This window comes from Opisthocomus hoazin, chromosome 32, assembly GCF_030867145.1.
Source record: "Opisthocomus hoazin isolate bOpiHoa1 chromosome 32, bOpiHoa1.hap1, whole genome shotgun sequence".
NCBI classification, from domain to species: domain Eukaryota; kingdom Metazoa; phylum Chordata; class Aves; order Opisthocomiformes; family Opisthocomidae; genus Opisthocomus; species Opisthocomus hoazin.
The window spans coordinates 2510667-2528532 of record NC_134445.1 but is presented as its reverse complement, the minus strand read 5'-3'; the positions used below and the strand labels follow the sequence as shown (position 1 = coordinate 2528532).

The 17866-nt window shown below is 67.4% G+C and overlaps 1 protein-coding gene across 1 annotated transcript; it reads left to right on the top strand.

Moving 5' to 3' along the window:
• The first annotated feature begins 1136 nt into the window (after positions 1-1136).
• On the top strand, positions 1137-17405 carry MAP3K12 (mitogen-activated protein kinase kinase kinase 12). The gene is given in 14 exon segments (XM_075445631.1): positions 1137-1565; positions 2530-2713; positions 4602-4793; positions 6691-6849; positions 7309-7467; positions 8628-8736; positions 10509-10618; positions 10924-11040; positions 11972-12109; positions 12730-13018; positions 13020-13178; positions 13706-13776; positions 14903-15164; positions 17240-17405. Coding segments are annotated over 14 exon segments (2448 nt in total). The 5' UTR covers positions 1137-1159; the 3' UTR covers positions 17333-17405.
• The last annotated feature ends 461 nt before the right edge of the window (positions 17406-17866 follow it).

The following is a 17866-nucleotide window of genomic DNA, read 5'->3' as shown; positions in this document are numbered from 1 at the left end:
GCTGACACACTCTGACACGTGCTGACATGCGCTGACATGGTCTGACACGCGCTGACATGGTCTGACACGCGCTGACACGCGCTGACACGCGCTGACACGCGCTCGTGCACGGCCTTGCACGCCCCCGCTCCCCCTTGCACGCCCGTGCACCCTCTCGCACGCCCGCGTGCCCCCAGCGCACACGCGGCCTCGCGGGGTGCACACGCGTGGGGGTGCGTGCACAGGAGGGGGTGCGCACACGTGTGGGGGTACACGGGGGTGTGCAAGGGGCTGCACACACGCGTGCAAGGGGCTCACGGGGCGCAGGGCTGCGTGTGGGGGTGCCTCCGGGTGCACACGCGTGCTGGGGCTGCGTACACGCGTGCAAGGGGGTGCACATGCATGTATGGGGGGCACACGTGTGCAAGGGGGTGCACACACGTGTAGAGGGGTGCACAAGCGTGCAAGGGGGCACGCAGGCATGTATGGAGGTGCAGACGTGTGCGACGGGGTGCACACGCGTGTACGGGGGTGCACATGTGTGCAAAGGGGTGTGCACACAGCTGTGGGGGTGCACATGCATGCAAGGGGGTGCACACGCATGTGCAAGGGGGTGCACATGCGTGCAAAGGGGTGTGCACACGTGTGTGTGGGGGCACATGCGTGCGAGGGGGGTGCACACTGCGGGTGGCGCAGGGGTGCAGGGCGTGCAAGGGGGGGCACGTGTGGGTGAAGGGGTGCCCGTGGGTGCAAGGGGGGGGGCACGCACACGGGGGGCTGCACCCATGGGTGCAGGGGGGTGCAGGTGCATGCAGGGGGGTGCAAGGGGGGGCACCCAGACGGGGGGTCTGCACCCATGGGTGCAGGGGGGTGCAGGTGCATGCAGGGGGGTGCAAGGGGGGGCACCCAGATGGGGGGGTCTGCACCCATGGGTGCAGGGGGGTGCAGGTGCATGCAGGGGGGTGCAAGGGGGGGCACCCAGACGGGGGGTCTGCACCCATGGGGGTCCTCATGCAGGGGGATGCAGGGGATGCTCAGGGGGGCACACAGACGGGGGGTCTGCACCCATGGGTGCAGGGGGGTCCCTATGCATGCAAGGGGGGATCACAGGGGGCTGCACCCATGGGGGTCCTCATGCAGGGGTTGCTCAGGGGGGCACCCACAGGGGGGGTCTGCCCCCATGGGTGCAGGGGTGCCCCCCAGGCCTCTGACGGCGGCTCCCGCAGGGTGGGGGGCGGCGGGGGGCGCGGGGGTCCCCGCCATGGCCTGCCTGCACGAGACGCGGACGCCCTCGCCCTCGCTGGCGCTGCCCTCGGACGGGACCCCCGAGCAGGAGCTGACCCCCACCCAGTGCGTCCTGCGCGAGGTGCTGCCCGCCGCCCCCCCCGCGCCCCCCGACGCCTGGCCCCGCCGAGGGGCCCCCCGGCCCCCCGAGCCCGAGCCCGCGGGTCCCCTGGCCCCCGAGGGTGCCCACCTGCGCTGCCAGGCGGGGGGGGGGTTCCTGGAGGGGCTCTTCGGGTGCCTCAAGCCCGTCTGGACCATGATCGGGAAAGCCTACGCCGCCGAGCACAAGCACCCCCAGGAGGGTGAGGGGGGCCGGGGGGCGAAGGAGGGGGCAAGGGGGTGAAGAGGGGACCAAGGGGGTGAAGGAGGGGGCGAGGGGGCAAAGGAGGGGGCAAGGGGGCAAAGGAGGGGGCGAGGGGGCAAAGGAGGGGGCAAGGGGGCAAAGGAGGGGGCAAAGGAGGGGGCAAGGGGGTGAAGAGGGGACCAAGGGGGTGCAAGGGGACAAAGGAGGGTGCAAGGGGGTGAAGAGGGGGCAAGGGGGTGAAGGAGGGGGCAATGGGGCGAAAAGGGGACCAAGAGGGTGCAAGGGGGCAAAGGAGGGGGCAAGGGGGTGAAGAGGGGACCAAGGGGGCGAAGGAGGGGGTGAGGGGGCAAAGGAGGGGGCAAGGGGGCAAAGGAGGGGATGAGGGGGCTGGGATGGTGCAAAGGAGGGGACAAGGGGGTGCAAGGGGGCAAAGGTGGGGGCAAGAGGGTGAAGGAGGGGGCAATGGGGCAAAAGAGGGGGCGAGGGGGTGAAGGAGGGGGCAAAGAGGGGGCAAAGGAGGGTGGGGGTGCCACTGGTATGGGTGCTGATGTGGGGGTGCCATGGGCGTGGGTGCTTGGGGGTGCCAATGTGGGGGTGCCACGGGTGTGGGTGCTGATGTGGGGGTGCCATGGGCGTGGGTGCTGATGTGGGGGTGCCAGGGGTATGGGTGCTGATGTGGGGGTGCCATGGGCGTGGGTGCTTGGGGGTGCCAATGTGGGGGTGCCACGGGTGTGGGTGCTGATGTGGGGGTGCCATGGGTGTGGGTGCTGATGTGGGGGTGCCATGGGCGTGGGTGCTGATGTGGGGGTGCCAGGGGTATGGGTGCTGATGTGGGGGTGCCAGGGGTATGGGTGCTTGGGGGTGCCGATGTGGGGGTGCCGTGGGTGTGGGTGCTGATGTGGGGGTGCCATGGGCATGGGTGCTTGGGGGTGCCGATGTGGGGGTGCGGTGGGTGCCCGCAGACCCCTGGGAGGTGCCCTTCGAGGAGATCCTGGACCTGCAGTGGGTGGGCAGCGGGGCGCAGGGCGCCGTCTTCCTGGGCCGCTTCCACGGCGAGGAGGTGGCGGTGAAGAAGGTGCGGGACCTGAAGGAGACCGACATCAAGCACCTGCGCAAGCTGAAGCACCCCAACATCATCACCTTCAAGTGAGCGCGGGCGCTGCCGGCGTGGGGCACGGGCACGGCACCAGGCGTGGACGTGCTACGGGGCTGTCGTGGGCACGGGGCGTGGGGCAGGGTCGTGGTGGGGTCGTGGAGTGTGGGTGCAGCAGGGGGAAGCCGTGGGCGTGGGGAACACCACGGGGATGGGGAACGGACGTGGCACGGGGCGTGGGCACGCTGTGGGCGTAGAACATGGGCATGGCATGGGGAACACCACGGGGATGGGGCGTGGAGATGACATGGGGCGTGGACATGCTATGGGCATAGAACATGGACATGGCATGATCATGGCATAGGCATGGGGAACACCACGGGCATGGGGCGTGGAGATGGTATGGGGCGTGGACATGCTATGGGTGTAGAACATGGGCATGGCATGGGGAACACCACAGGGATGAGGCATGGAGATGGCATGGGGCGTGGACATGCTATGGACATAGAACATGGGCATGGCATGGGCATGGGGAGCACCACGGGCATGGGGCGTGGAGATGACATGGGGCGTGGACATGCTATGGGTGTAGAACATGGGCATGGCATGGGGAACACCACGGGGATGGGGCATGAAGATGGCATGGGGCATGGACACGCTATGGACGTAGAACATGGGCATGGCATGGGCATGGGGAACACCATGGGCATGGGGTGTGGACACGCTATGGGTGTAGAACATGGGCATGGCATGGGGAGCACCACGGGCATGGGGCATGGAGATGACATGGGGCATGGACATGCTATGGGTGTAGAACATGGGCATGGCCTGGGGGACACCACGGGGACGGGGCATGAAGATGGCACGGGGCGTGGACATGCTATGGACGTAGAACATGGGCATGGTATGGGCATGGGGAACACCACGGGCATGGGGTGTGGACAGACTATGGGTGTAGTAGAACATGGGCATGGCATGGGGGACACCACGGGGAAGGGGCATGGAGATGGCATGGGGCATGGACATGCTATGGGCATAGAACATGGACATGGCATGGGCAAGGCATAGGCATGGTGCAGGGCATGGACATGGAGGGACACCATGGGCACAGAGCATGGACATGCCATGGGCACGAACACGGCATAGGGCATGGACACGCCATGGGCAAGCCGTGGGTGTGGGGAGCACCATGGGCACAGGGCATGGACATGAGCATGAACATGGCATGGGCACAGGGCAGGGACATGAGCATGAACATGGCATGGACACGGCATGGGCATGGTATGAGCACAGGGCATGGACATAAGCATGAACATGGCATGGACATGGCATGGGCACAGGGCATGGACAGGACATGAGCATGGACAGGGCATGGACACAGCATGGACATGGCATGGGCACACCATGGACACACCATAGGCACAGGACATGGACGTGAGCATGAACATGGCATGAACATGGCATGGACACGGCATGGACATGAGCATGAATATGGCATGAACATGGCATGGACACGGCATGGACATGGCATGGGCACAGGGCATGGACAGGACATGAGCATGAACATGGCATGGACACGGCATGGACACAGCATGGACACGGCATGGACACAGGCACAGGTGTCATGGATGCACCACGGGCACGGGGCACCAACACGGCTTGTGCATGGCGGCCACCAGCACGGCGTGGACCTGGGTGTGCCGGACATGCCACGGGCACGCAGCACGCTGGCATGGCCCACGCGTGGCACAGGGGACGGCCACCCGCGGGACAGGTCTGTCGCAGGCGGGGTGCAGCTGGGTGCCCCGATTCAGACGGGTTCCCCAGCATCCCGGTGCTACTGGGGGGGCCTGGGTGCAGATGGGTGCCCTGGCACTGGTGGGAACTGGTGGGCACTGGTGTGTCGGGCGGTGGGTGCTGAGGGTGCCGCTGTGCCCGCAGGGGGGTGTGCACCCAGGCACCCTGCTACTGCATCATCATGGAGTTCTGCGCCCAGGGCCAGCTGTACGAGGTGCTGCGCGCCGGGCGCAAGGTCACCCCCTCACTCCTGGTCGACTGGTCCATGGGCATCGCCGGCGGCATGAACTACCTGCACCTCCACAAGATCATCCACCGCGACCTCAAGTCGCCCAAGTGAGCGGGGCCGGGGGCTCGGGGAGCGCCCGTGGGTGCTGCGGTGGCCGTCCCAGGGGGTGGCGTGGTGGGGACGGTGCCGTGCGGGTGGTGGGGACGTGCATGGGGCGGTTGCGTGGTGGTGGCGGTGCCGTGCCCGCCGTGGTGGCTTGTCCTCGGTGGCTGCATGCTGGCAGCGGTTGCATGCTCGTGGTGGTGACATGTCCGTGGTGATGACATGTCTGTGGTGATGACATGTCCGTAGTGATGACATATCCATGGTGATGACAAGTCCATGGTGATGACATGTCCGTGGTGATGACATGTCTGTGGTGATGACATGTCCGTGGTGGCCCCATGACCATGGTGGTGCCATGCCCATGGTGATGACATGTCCGTGGTGATGACATGTCCGTGGTGATGACATGTCTGTGGTGGTGCCATGCCCATGGTGATGACATGTCCGTGGTGATGACATGTCTGTGGTGGTGCCATGTCCATGGTGGTGCCGTGACCATGGTGGTGCCATGCCCATGGTGATGACATGTCTGTGGTGGTGCCATGTCCATGGTGATGACATGTCCGTGGTAGTGCCGTGACCATGGTGGTGCCATGCCCATGGTAATGACATGTCTGTGGTGGTGCCATGTCCATGGTGATGACTTGTCTGTGGTGGCGTCATGCCTGTGGCACAGCAGTGACTGTGGTGATGACACATCCATGGTGATGACACGTCCGTGGTGATGACGTGTCTGTGGTGATGACATGTCCGTGGTGGTGTCGTGACCATGGTGGTGCCATATCTGTGGTGATGACATGTCCATGGTGGTGCCAAGCCCATGGTGATGACATGTCCGTGGTGATGACATGCCCATGGTGATGACATGTCCATGGTGGCGCCGTGCCCGTGGCAGAGCAGTGACCGTGGTGGTGCCATGTCCATGGCAATGACACATCCATGGCGGTGCTATGCTCATGGCGGTGCAATGACCATGGTGGTACCATGCCCTTGGCGATGACATGTCCATGGCCACACTGTGCCCATGGTGGTTGCATGTCCGTGGCGGTTGTATGTCCATGGCAGCGCCATACCTGTGGTGATGATGTACCCATGGTGGTGCCATGCTCATGGTGGTGGTGGTGCTGTGCCACTGGTGGTGGCATGTCCATGATGGGACTATGCTTGTGGGATTTGCACGCCCATGATGGTGCCATGTCCATGCTGGTGCCGTGTCCGTGATGGGACGATGCCCATGGTGGTGCCGTGTCCATGATGGGACAATGCTCGTGGCAGTTGCATGCCCATGATGGTGCCATGTCCGTGGTGATACCACGTCCATGATGGGACGATGCTCGTGGCAGTTGCATGCCCATGGTGGTGCCATGTCTGTGGTGGTGCCGTGTCCATGATAGGACAATGCCCATGGTGGTGCCATGTCCGTGGTGGTGCCGTGTCCGTGGTGGTGCTGTGTCCGTGATGGGACAATGCTTGTGGCAGTTGCATGCCCATGATGGTGCCATGTCCATGGTGGTGCCGTGTCCATGATGGGACAATTCTCGTGGCAGTTGCATGCCCATGATGGTGCCATGTCCGTGGTGGTGCCGTGTCCGTGATGGGACGATGCTCATGATGGTGCCATGTCTATAGTGGTGCCATGTCCGTGGTGGTGCCGTGTCTGTGATGGGACAATGCTCATGGCAGTTGCATGCCCATGATGGTGCCATGCCCATGGTGGTGCCATGTCCATGATAGGACAATGCCCATGGTGGTGCCATGCCCATGGTGGTGCCATGTCCATGATGACGTTGCGCCCGTGGTGGTAGCATGCCCGTGACCCGACGATGCTCGCAGCAGTTGCATGCTCGTGGCAGTGCTGTGCCCGTGGCGCTGGCGTGGCGCTGAGCGGGTGCCCCCCAGCATGCTCATCACCTACGACGACGTGGTGAAGATCTCGGACTTCGGCACCTCCAAGGAGCTGATTGACAAGAGCACCAAGATGTCCTTCGCCGGCACCGTGGCCTGGATGGCGCCCGAGGTCATCCGCAACGAGCCCGTCTCCGAGAAGGTTGACATCTGGTGAGGGCACAGCGCTCCTGGGGGCACTGGGGAGCCGTGGTGACACTGGGGATACAGCGGGCTCTGGGAGGGGATGGGGACACTGGGGGGGCACAGGGGACATTGGGGACAACAGGAACAGGGGGGATTGGGAAGGACACTGGGGGGGACCAGAGCTGTGGACGTTGGGGATCCTGGGGGGGGACAGAGACGGGGGGACATCAGGGACCACAGGAGGGATGGGGGACATGGGGGACACCAGTAGAGGCAGGGAGGGGACACTGGACAGGGCAAGCAGGACCAGGGGACAGCAGGAGGACGCTGGGGGGGCATGGCCATGGGTGAAGGGAGCCGTGGGTGATGGGGCCATGGGTGACGGAGGCGTGGGTGATGGGGGCGTGGGTGACGGAGGCGTGGGTGACAGGGGCCGTGGGTGATGGGGCCGTGGGTGACAGGGGCCGTGGGTGACGGTGTCCCCAGGTCCTTCGGGGTGGTGCTGTGGGAGCTGCTGACGGGCGAGATCCCCTACAAGGACGTGGACTCCTCGGCCATCATCTGGGGGGTGGGCAGCAACAGCCTCCACCTGCCCGTCCCCTCCGGCTGCCCCGATGGCTTCAAGGTGCTGCTGCGCCAGTGCTGGTGAGCGCGCCCACGGGGGCACCCTGCCATGGGGACACCCATGGGGACACCCCATGGGGACACCTTGCCATAGGGACACCCTGTGTGGACACCCCATGGGGACACCTTGCCATGGGGACACCCTGTGGGGACACGTCACCTGGGACCACGCTGTAGGGACAACCCACCATAGCGATACCCCATGGGGACACCTTGCCATGGGGACATCCTATGGGGACACATCACCTGGGGCCATGCCATGGGGACAGCCCTCCATGGGGACACCCCATGGGGACACTTCGCCATGGGGACACCCCATGGGGACAACTCACCATGGGGCCATCCTATGGGGCCACGCCACCTAGGGCCATGCCTTGGGAACATCCCACCATGGGGACACCCCGTGGGGACACCCCACCATGGGGACATCCTTTGGGGACACCTCACCATGGGGACATCCTATGGGGACACATCACCTGGGGCCACGCCATGGGGACACCCCTCCATGGGGACCCCTTGGGGACATCCCACCATGGGGACACCCTGTGGGGACACCCCGCCATGGGAACACCCTGTGGAGACACCTCGCCATGGGGACATCCTATGGGGACACATCACTTGGGGCCATGCCATGGGGACATCCACCATGGAGACAGCCCATGGGGACAACCCACCATGGGGATATCCTATGGGGACACCCCATGGCGGGGGACACCATGGGGACATCCCACCATGGGGACACCCTGTGGGTGCACCTCACCTGGGGCCACACCGTGGGGACACCCCTCCATGGGGACACCCCATGGGACCACCCCACCATGGGGACATCCCACCCAGGGCCACACCGTAGACACCCGTGCCAAGGATGGGTCATGCCACGGGGGACCCCACGGTGGGCACCCCCCTCTAGGGACCGCCACGGGGGACCTGCCGCTGGCACCCCGATGCGGGCAGGGCAGGGGGGACCCCTGGTCGTAGGGACCCCCATCCTGGGGGTGCCCCCACCATGCGGGGTACGCCTATGGGCTCCCCATGCCAGGCTGCACCCTGGGCACCCCACTGTGTCCCAGGCGCCCTTCCCTGCCCGTGGTCCCAAAAAGCCCTGGCACCCCCTCCAGCACCCCCCCAGCACCCCCCCAGCACCCCCCAGCACCCCCCAGCACCCTGCCGGCTCCCCCCAGGAACAGCAAGCCCCGGAACCGGCCGTCCTTCCGCCAGATCCTGCTGCACCTCGACATCGCCTCGGCCGACGTCCTCTCCACCCCCCAGGAGACCTACTTCAAATCCCAGGTACCCAGCACCCCCACCCCCAGCACCCCAGACCCCCGGCACCCCGGACCCCAGGATTCCCCGCACCCCGGACCCCAGGATTCCCAGCACCCCAGACCCCCGGCACCCTGGCACCCAGGAAACCAGGACCCCCAGAACCTGGGACCCTGGCACCCTGGGACCCCCAGCACCCCGGCACCCCAGACACCTTGCACCCCAGCACCCCCACCCCCAGCACCCCAGACCCCCAGCACCCTGGACCCCGGGATTCCCAGCACCCCCACCCCCAGCACCCCAGACCCCCAGCACCCCGGCACCCAGGACCCCCAGCACCTTGGACCTGCGGCACCCAGGACCTCCAGCACCCAGGACCCCCAGCACCCTGGAACCCCAGCACCTGGGACCCCTGGCACTCTGGGACCCCCAGCACCCCAGGCCCCCGGCACCCTGGAAACCAGGACCCCCAGAACCTGGGACCCTGGCACCCTGGGATCCCCGGCACCCTGGGACCCCCAGTACCCTGGCACCCCAGACATCTTGCACCCCGGCACCCAACACCCCCAGCACCCCAGACCCCTGGCACCCCGGACCTCCGGAACCTGGGACCCCCAGAACCTGGGACCCCCAGCACCCTGGGACCCCAGCGCCCCAGGATCCCCCAGCACCCCAGGACCACCGAACCCTGCAGGACACCTCCTTCAAATCCCAGATGCCCAGCACCCCCAGCACCCGGCACCCCCAGCACCCGGGACCCCCAGCACCCTGGGACCGCAGCAGCCCAGGACCCCCAACACCCTGGGACCCCCAGCACCCTGGGATCTCCCATCACTCAGGACCCCATCACTGTAGGACCCCAGCACCCTGGGACCACAGCACCCTGGGACCGCAGCACTCCAGGACCCCCAGGACCCCCAGCACCCCGGGACCCCCAGTGCCCCAGGATCCCCCAGCACCCCAGGACTCTCAGCACCCAGGATCCCCCAGCACCCCAGGACTCTCAGCACCCAGGATCCCCCAGCACCCCGAGACCCCCAAACCCTGCAGGACACCTCCTATCCAGCACCCTAGAGCCCCCAGCACCCCAAGACCCCCAGGATACCCAGCACCCAAGGACCCTCAGCACCCCCAAACCCCGCAGGAGACCTGCTTCAAGTCCCAGTGACTGTGAGAGCTGGCACTGGGGCAACTGGTGCCGGCGGTATCTGGTGCCCAGGGTATCCAGGCCCAGTATATCCCAGTACTCAGGGTAGCCATGCCCAGTACATCCCAGTGCCTAGAGCAGCTGCACCCAGGTAATGCCATGCCCGGGGTTCCCGGAGCCTGGGCTACCTCGTGCCCGGGGTGTCCAGTGCCCAGCGTAGCCGGTGCCTGGGGTGTCTGGTGCCCATGGTAGCCGGTGCCCAGTGCCCATGGTAGCCAGTGCCCAGGGTGTCCAGTGCCTGTGGTAGCCGGTGCCCAGGGTGCCTGGTGCCCATGGTAGCCAGTTCCCAGGGTGCCTGGTGCCCATGGCAGTTGGTGCCTGGTGCCCATGGTAGCTGGTGCCCAGGGTGTCCAGTGCCCATGGTAGCCGGTGCCCAATGCCCATGGTAGTTGGTGCCCAGGGTGCCCGGTGCCTGTGGTAGCTGGTGCCCAGGGTGCCTGGTGCCCATGGTAGTTGGTGCCCGGTGCCCATGGTAGTTGGTGCCCAGGGTGCCCGGTGCCCGTGGTAGCCGGTGCCCGGGGTGTCTGGTGCCCATGGTAGCCGGTGCCCGGGGTGCCCGGTGCCCGTGGTAGCCGGTGCCCGCTTGCCGCAGGCGGAGTGGCGAGAGGAGGTGAAGCTGCACTTCGAGAAGATCAAGTCGGAGGGGACGTGCCTGCACCGGCTGGAGGAGGAGCTCATCAACCGCCGGCGCGAGGAGCTCCGGTGGGGCCCGTCCGTGGGGCGCGGGGACACGGGGACACTGGGGACATGGGGTGCTGAGGACACTGGGGACATGGGGTGCTGGGGACACTGGGGACACTGGGACATGGGGTGCTGGGGACACTGGGGCGTCAGGGATGTGGTGGGAGGCCCAGCGGCAGGGGGTACCAGGGGATGCTGGGGTACAGGGAGGGCTGTTGGGGGCGTGGCGGGTGCCGTGGGGTGCCGTGGGGTGCCGTGGGGTGCTGTGGGGTGCTGTGGGGTGCCGTGGGGCATGGGTGCTGACCCAGGTGTGCCCCGGGTGCCAGGCACGCGCTGGACATCCGGGAACACTATGAGCGCAAACTGGAGCGCGCCAACAACCTCTACATGGAGCTCAGCGCCCTGATGCTGCAGCTGGAGCTGAAGGAGAAGGAGCTGCTCAGGTGAGCGGGCACCCCTGGCACCCAGCGGCACCCCCAGCACCCAATGGCACCCAGCGGCACCCCCAGCACTCAATGGCACCCAACAGCACCCCCCCCATGGCCACCCCATTGCCGTGGCCAAAGCTAGAGCAACCCTACGGCCTTGGCCATCCCGAGATCTACCCTACGGCCACCCCATGGCCATGGACAGACCTATGGGCACGGCCAACCCTACGGCCACCCCATAGCCACCCCATGGCCAGCCCTATGTCCACCCATAGCCACGGCCAACCCCAGAGCCAGCCCGTGGCCATGGGAAGTCCTGTAGCACCCCATGGCCACCCCATGGCCATAGCCAACCTTATGGCCACCCCATGGCCATATCCAACCCTAGAGCCACCCCATGGCCAACCCTAGATCCACCCCATGGCCAAACTTAGATCCACCCCATGGCCACCCCATGGCCATGGCCAACCCTATAGCCACCCAATGGACACCCATGGCCATGGCCAACCCTAGAGCCACCCCATGGCAACAGACAACCCTACAGCCACCCAATGGCCACCCATGGCCATGGCCAACCCTAGAGCCACCATATGGCCAACCCTAGATCCACCCCATGGCAACAGCCAACCCTACAGCCACCCAATGGCCACCCATGGCCACGGCCAACCCTAGAGCCACCCCATGGCCAATCCTATAGCCACCCCATGGCCACCCATGGCCATGGCCAACCCTATATCTACCCCATGGCCACAACCAACCCTACGTCCACCCCATGGCCACAGCCAACCCTGTTGTCTACTTCATGGCCACGACCCTCCCTCTACCCACCCCATGGCCACCCTGAGCCCATGGCCAGCCCTTACCCGCTCCATGGCCACCACCCCAAGGCCACGGGCACCACCCACCGCGTCCCCGGGTGCGGGTGCCCACGCGGGGTCCGTGGCAGGCGGGAGCAGGCGCTGGAGAAGCGCTACCCCGGGCTCTTCAAGCCGCGGGCGCCGCGGGGGCTCCTGCACGGCAACGCCGTCGAGACCCTCATCAAGAAACGCAACGTCCCCCAGAAACTCTCGCCCCACGGCAAGCGGTGCGCCCGACGCCTGGGTCCCTCGGGGTGGGGTTGGGGGAGGGGTCTGGGGGATCGGACACCTGGGTGCTTTGGGTTGGGTGGCATGGACAAGTGGGTCCCTCACGGTTGGGGGGGGGGAGGTCTGGGGACATGGACGTGTGGGTCCTTGGGGGGCTGGGAGCCTGGGCACCTGGGTCCTTTGGGGTGGGGGGGTCTGGGGACTTGGGTGCCCTGGGGAGAGGGGGCTGGAAGACTGGGTGCTAGGGTCCTTTAGGGTGGGGGGGGGGCTCTAGGGGTGCAGACGCTTGGGGTCCTTTAGGGTGGGGGGCTCTGGGGGTGCAGATACTTGGGGTCCTTGGCGGGGGGGGGGGTCTGGGGACTTGGGTGCCCCGGGGTCCTTTGGGTAGAGGGGGCTGGGAGACTGGGTGCTAGGGTCCTTTAGGGTGGGGGGTTCTGGGTGTGCAGATGCTTGGGGTCCTATAGGGTGGGGGGCTCTGGGGGTGCAGATGCCGGTGTCCCTTGGAGGGAGGGTCTTCTGGGGGGGGTCTGGGCAGGGGGTTCCCTCCTGGCTGGGTGGGGGGTGTTGTGGGGGCTCCTGGGTCCCCGTCCGCAGCCCTGCCCCCCCGTCCCCCCCCCAGACCCGACATCCTGAAGCCGGAGGTGCTGCTGCCCAAGCTGGACGCGGCCATGGCGCAGGTGGCCCTGCCGGGGTGTCCCAAGGGCCCCCCCTCGCCCGGGCGCAGCCGCCGGGCCAAGGGCCGCCATCGCAAAGCGGGACCCCGGGGGGGCTGCGGGGAGCCGGGTCCCGAGGCCGGACCCCCCCGGGGGCTGCCCGGACCCCCCCCAGCCACCGCCGGCCCCGACCTCCTCGGGGGCACCCTGGAAGCTGCGGGTGCCCCCCCGGCTGCGGTACCTGATGCGGGACCTGGGGGGGGCAACGGGCACCCAAGGGTCCCCCCCGCCGCGGCCCCCCGCTCCCGGTGAGCCCGAGCGGGAGAGTGGGGCCGGCCGGGGGGGCAAAGCGGGGGTCGGGCAGCACCTCACCCCCGCGGCTCTGCTGTACCGGGCGGCCGTCACCCGCGGGCAGGTGAGCCCCCCGACACCGGGGTCCCCTTCTGGGGGGGCTATGGGGGAGGGGGACAGGACCCCCAGGTCCATCCCAGCAGTGGGAGGTGGGATGGAACCTTTCTGGGGGGCGGTGGGGGGTCCTGCGTGAGGTGGGGGGGGGAGGCAGGACCCCTGGGTCCATCGTGGGGTGTGTCAGGACCCCTGGGTCCATTGCTGGGGGGGGGTCAGGACCCCTGGGTCTCTCCTGGGGTGGATGAGGGGGTCGGGACCCCCTGGGTCCCTCCTGGGGTGGATGTGGGGGGGGGGGGTCAGGACCCCTGGGTCCCTCCTGGGGTGGATGGGGGGTGAGTCAGGAGCCCTGGGTCCCTCCAGGGTTGGATGGGGGGGGGTTAGGGCCCCTGGGACCCTCCTGAGGTGGATGGGGGTGGGGGTCAGGAGCCCTGGGTCCCTCCTGGGGTGGATGGGGGGCGAGGGGGGGGTCAGGAGCCCTGGGTCCCTCCCGAGGGGCAGCGGGAGGACGCCAACACCCCCCTCCTCTGCCCCCAGAAGCGGGGGGTCTCGTCGGAGGAGGAGGAGGGTGAAGTGGACAGCGAGGTGGAGCTGCCGCTGCGGCAGAGGTGGGTGCTGACACCCCTCCCCCCCAGGAATCCTGGGTCCATGGGGGGGGGGGGGTGTTTGTGGGTGCTCAGATACGTGGGATGGGTGCAGGGGGGGTCTGTGGGTGCCCAGAATGGGTTCAGGGGGCTTCAGTGGGTGCTCAGATGCCCGGGATGGGTGCAGGGGGTGGTCTGTGGGTGCCTGGATGCTCGGGATGGGTTCAGGGGGGTCTATAGGTTCCTGGGATGGGTGCAAGGGGGGTCTGTGGGTGCCCAGGATGGGTTCAGGGGGGTTAGGGGGTGCCTGGATGCCCAGGGTGGGTGCTGGGGGTGTCTATGTATGCCTGGGATGGGTGCAGGGGGCTCAGTGGGTGCCTGGATGCCTGGGATGGGTGTGGGGGGGTCTAAGGGTTCCTGGGATGGGTGCAAGGGGGGTCTGTGGGTGCCCAGGATGGGTTCAGGGGGGTTAGGGGGTGCCTGGATGCCCAGGGTGGGTGCTGGGGGTGTCTATGTATGCCTGGGATGGGTGCAGGGGGCTCAGTGGGTGCCTGGATGCCTGGGATGGGTGTGGGGGGGTCTAAGGGTTCCTGGGATGGGTGCAGGGGTCTGTGGGTGCCTGGATGGGTTCAGGGGGGTTAGGGGGTGCCTGGATGCCCAGGGTGGGTGCTGGGGGTGTCTATGTATGCCTGGGATGGGTGCAGGGGGCTCAGTGGGTGCCTGGATGCCTGGGATGGGTGTGGGGGGGTCTAAGGGTTCCTGGGATGGGTGCAGGGGTCTGTGGGTGCCTGGATGCTCGGGGTGGGCTCAGCGGGGTGTCTGTGGGTGCCCAGGATGGGTGCAGGGGGGGTTCAGTGGGTGCCTGGGATCTCGGCATGGGTTCAGGGGGTGGGTCCATGGGAGTCTGGGTGGGTGCAGGGGGTCTATGAGTGCCTGAATGTTTGGGATGGGTGCAGGGCGGGGGGGTCTGTGGGTGCCTGGATGCCCGGGATGGGTTCGGGGGGGGGGGGTCTGTGGGTGCCTGGGATGGGTGCAGGGGGGGATCTGTGGGTGCCTGGGATGGGTGCAGGGGGGGGGGGGTCTATGGGTTCCTGGGATGGGTGCAGGATGGGATCCGTGGGTCCTCACCCTCCCACCCCCACGGTCCCAGGTGGCCCCCCGGGATGAGCAAGCGCCAGTCGCTCTCGACCTTCAGCTCGGAGAACTTCTCGGACGGGGACGGCGACGGCGACGGGGACGAGGGGCACACGAGCGAGCCCTCCCACTCTGCCACCCCCGACGTGGGCAGCACCAACACGGACGAGCGTCCCGACGACCGCTCCGAGGACCTCCTGTCCCAGGGCTCCGAGATCCCCCTGGACGCCCCCCCCCCCGAGGGGCCCGGCCGCCGGCCCGGGGGGCTCAGCCCCAAGGTGATGCCCCCACCCCGGGCTGGGGGACGGGGAGCACCCATGGCCTGCCAGGGGTGGGTGACACGGGGTGGGAGGGGGGTCTCTAGGGTCCCCAAGGCCTGGGTGTAATGGGCTGGGGGAGTCCCAAGGGTCCCCCAGGGCTGGGTACCATGGGCTCGGTGGTCCCAAGGGTCGCCCAGGGATGCGTACGATGGGGTGGGGGGTTCCTTCACCCCCCCCCAGGATGGGGTTGGAGAGGTAAAGGGGGTCCCCAGGGCTGGGTGCCATGGGCTGGAGGGGTCCCAAGGGGCCCCCAGGGATGGGTGCTAGGAGGTAGGGGTCACTTGAGCCCCCCCAGGACGGGCTTAGAAAGGTAAAGGGGGTCCCTAGGGCTGGGTACCATGGAGCGGGGGAGTCCCTACAGTCCCACAGGGTTGGGTGCTAGGAGGTAGAGGTCACTTGAGCCCCCCAGGATGGGGTTAGAGGGGTCCCAAGGGTCCCCCAGGACTGGATGCAATGGGCTGGAGGGGTCCCAAGGGTCCCCCAGGGGTGGGTGCTAGGTGGTAGGGGTCACTTGAGCCCTCCCAGGATGGGCGTAGAGAGGTAAAGGGGGTCCCCAGGGCTGGGTACCATGGGCTCGGTGGTCCCAAGGGTCCCCAGAGCTGGGTACCATGGGCTGGGGGGCATCCCAAGGGTCCCCCAGGGATGGGTGCTAGGAGGTAGGGGTCCCCTGAGCCCCCCAGAATGGGGTTAGAGGGGTGAAGACGGTCCCCCAGGGCTGGGTACCATGGGCTCGGTGGTCCCAAGAGTCCCCCAGGGATGCGTACAATGGGGTGGGGGGTTCCTTCACCCCCCCCCCCCCCCCCCAGGATGGGCTTGGAGAGGTAAAGGGGGTCCCCAGGGCTGGGTGCCATGGGCTGGAGGGGTCCCAAGGGGCCCCCAGGGATGGGTGCTAGGAGGTAGGGGTCACTTGAGCCCCCCCAGGATGGGCTTAGAAAGGTAAAGGGGGTCCCTAGGGCTGGGTACCATGGAGCGGGGGAGTCCCTACAGTCCCACAGGGTTGGGTGCTAGGAGGTAGAGGTCACTTGAGCCCCCCAGGATGGGGTTAGAGGGGTCCCAAGGGTCCCCCAGGACTGGATGCAATGGGCTGGAGGGGTCCCAAGGGTCCCCCAGGGGTGGGTGCTAGGTGGTAGGGGTCACTTGAGCCCTCCCAGGATGGGCGTAGAGAGGTAAAGGGGGTCCCCAGGGCTGGGTACCATGGGCTCGGTGGTCCCAAGGGTCCTCCAGGGATGGGTACAATGGGGTAGGGGTCCCTTGAGCCCCCCAGGATGAGGTTAGAGGGGTCCCAAGGGCCCCCAGGGATAGGTGCTAGGAGGTAGGGGTCCCCTGAGCCCCCCAGAATGAGGTTAGAGGGGTGGAGTCCTCAGGGCTGGGTACCATGGGCTGGGGGGGTACGATGGGGTAGGGGGTTCCTTGAGTCCCCCCCCAGGATGGGCTTAGAGAGGTCCCTAGGGTCCCCAAGGGCTGGGTACCATGGGCTGGGGGGGTCCCAAGGGTCCCCCAGGGATGGGTACAGTGGGGTAGGGGGTCCCCTGAGCCCCCCGGGATGGGGTTAGAGAGGTAAAGGGGGTCCCCCAGGACTGGTTGCCATGGAGTGAGGGGTCCCTACGGTCCCACAGGGCTTGGTGTTATGGGGTAGGGGGTCCCCTGAGCCCCCCAGTCTGGGGTTAGCAAGGGGAAGGGGGTCCCCAGGGCCCCAGAGCTGGGTACCATGGGGGGGGGAGGGGGGGGTCCCACAAGCCCCCCCCAGGACGCAGCAGCTTGGGGCGAGGGTCCTCGAAGCCCCCAGCACCAGGTATCTCAGGGAGGGGTCCTGTGAGCTCCCCCCCCCCCCCCCAAGATGAGACCCCCAAATGCAAGTACCACTGTGAGGGGCTCCCCCAAACATCGGGGGCCATGGCGAGGGGCTCCCCCAGGACCAGTCACCCCGGGGGGGGGGGTGTCCCCAAACCCCCCAGGAGCAGCTGTGGGGCAGGGGGAGGCTCCGAGGATGTTTAACCCCCCCCCGCTTGCTGTTGTGTCCCCCCCCCCCCCAGGTTTCCGAGGACTCGGACTGCGACAGCGCGGAGCTGGACCACTCAGGCAGCGGCGAGGGGCCCCCCCGGCCCACGGCACCCCCCGCCCTGTGACACCACCCCCCCTGCACCCCCCCCCCCCACTTGTACAGCCCCAAATATTTATATAAATATCTATGGATCTCTACGGAAAGCTCGGTGCCGTCTCTGTGCCTGGGGGGTGGGGGCCAGGATGGGAGGGGGCTCAGGGGGGGGGCGGGAGCACAGAGAGCAGAGGTTTGCCATCTCCCGCTGGTGTTTATGTAGGCCCTACCATAACAGCCCCCACCCCAGAGATGGAGAGAGGGTGGGGGATAAGGGGGGGGGGGGGGGCATTGGATGAGCTGAGCGCCCCCTGCAGTCCCACCCCTTCTTTACTGGTGGAACTGGGAGCACTGGGTGGTGGCAGAGACCCAGTGCTGCACCCCCAGGGTGAGGAAGGCAGGGGACCCCCGCTCTCGGGGATGCTGGTTTCCAGGCCCCCCCTGCTCTTGGGGATGCTGGTTTCCAGGCCCCCCCCCCCGCTCTTGGGGATGCTGGTTTCCAGGCCCCCCCGCCCCTGCTCTTGGGGATGCTGGTTTCCAGGCCCCCCCGCCCCTGCTCTTGGGG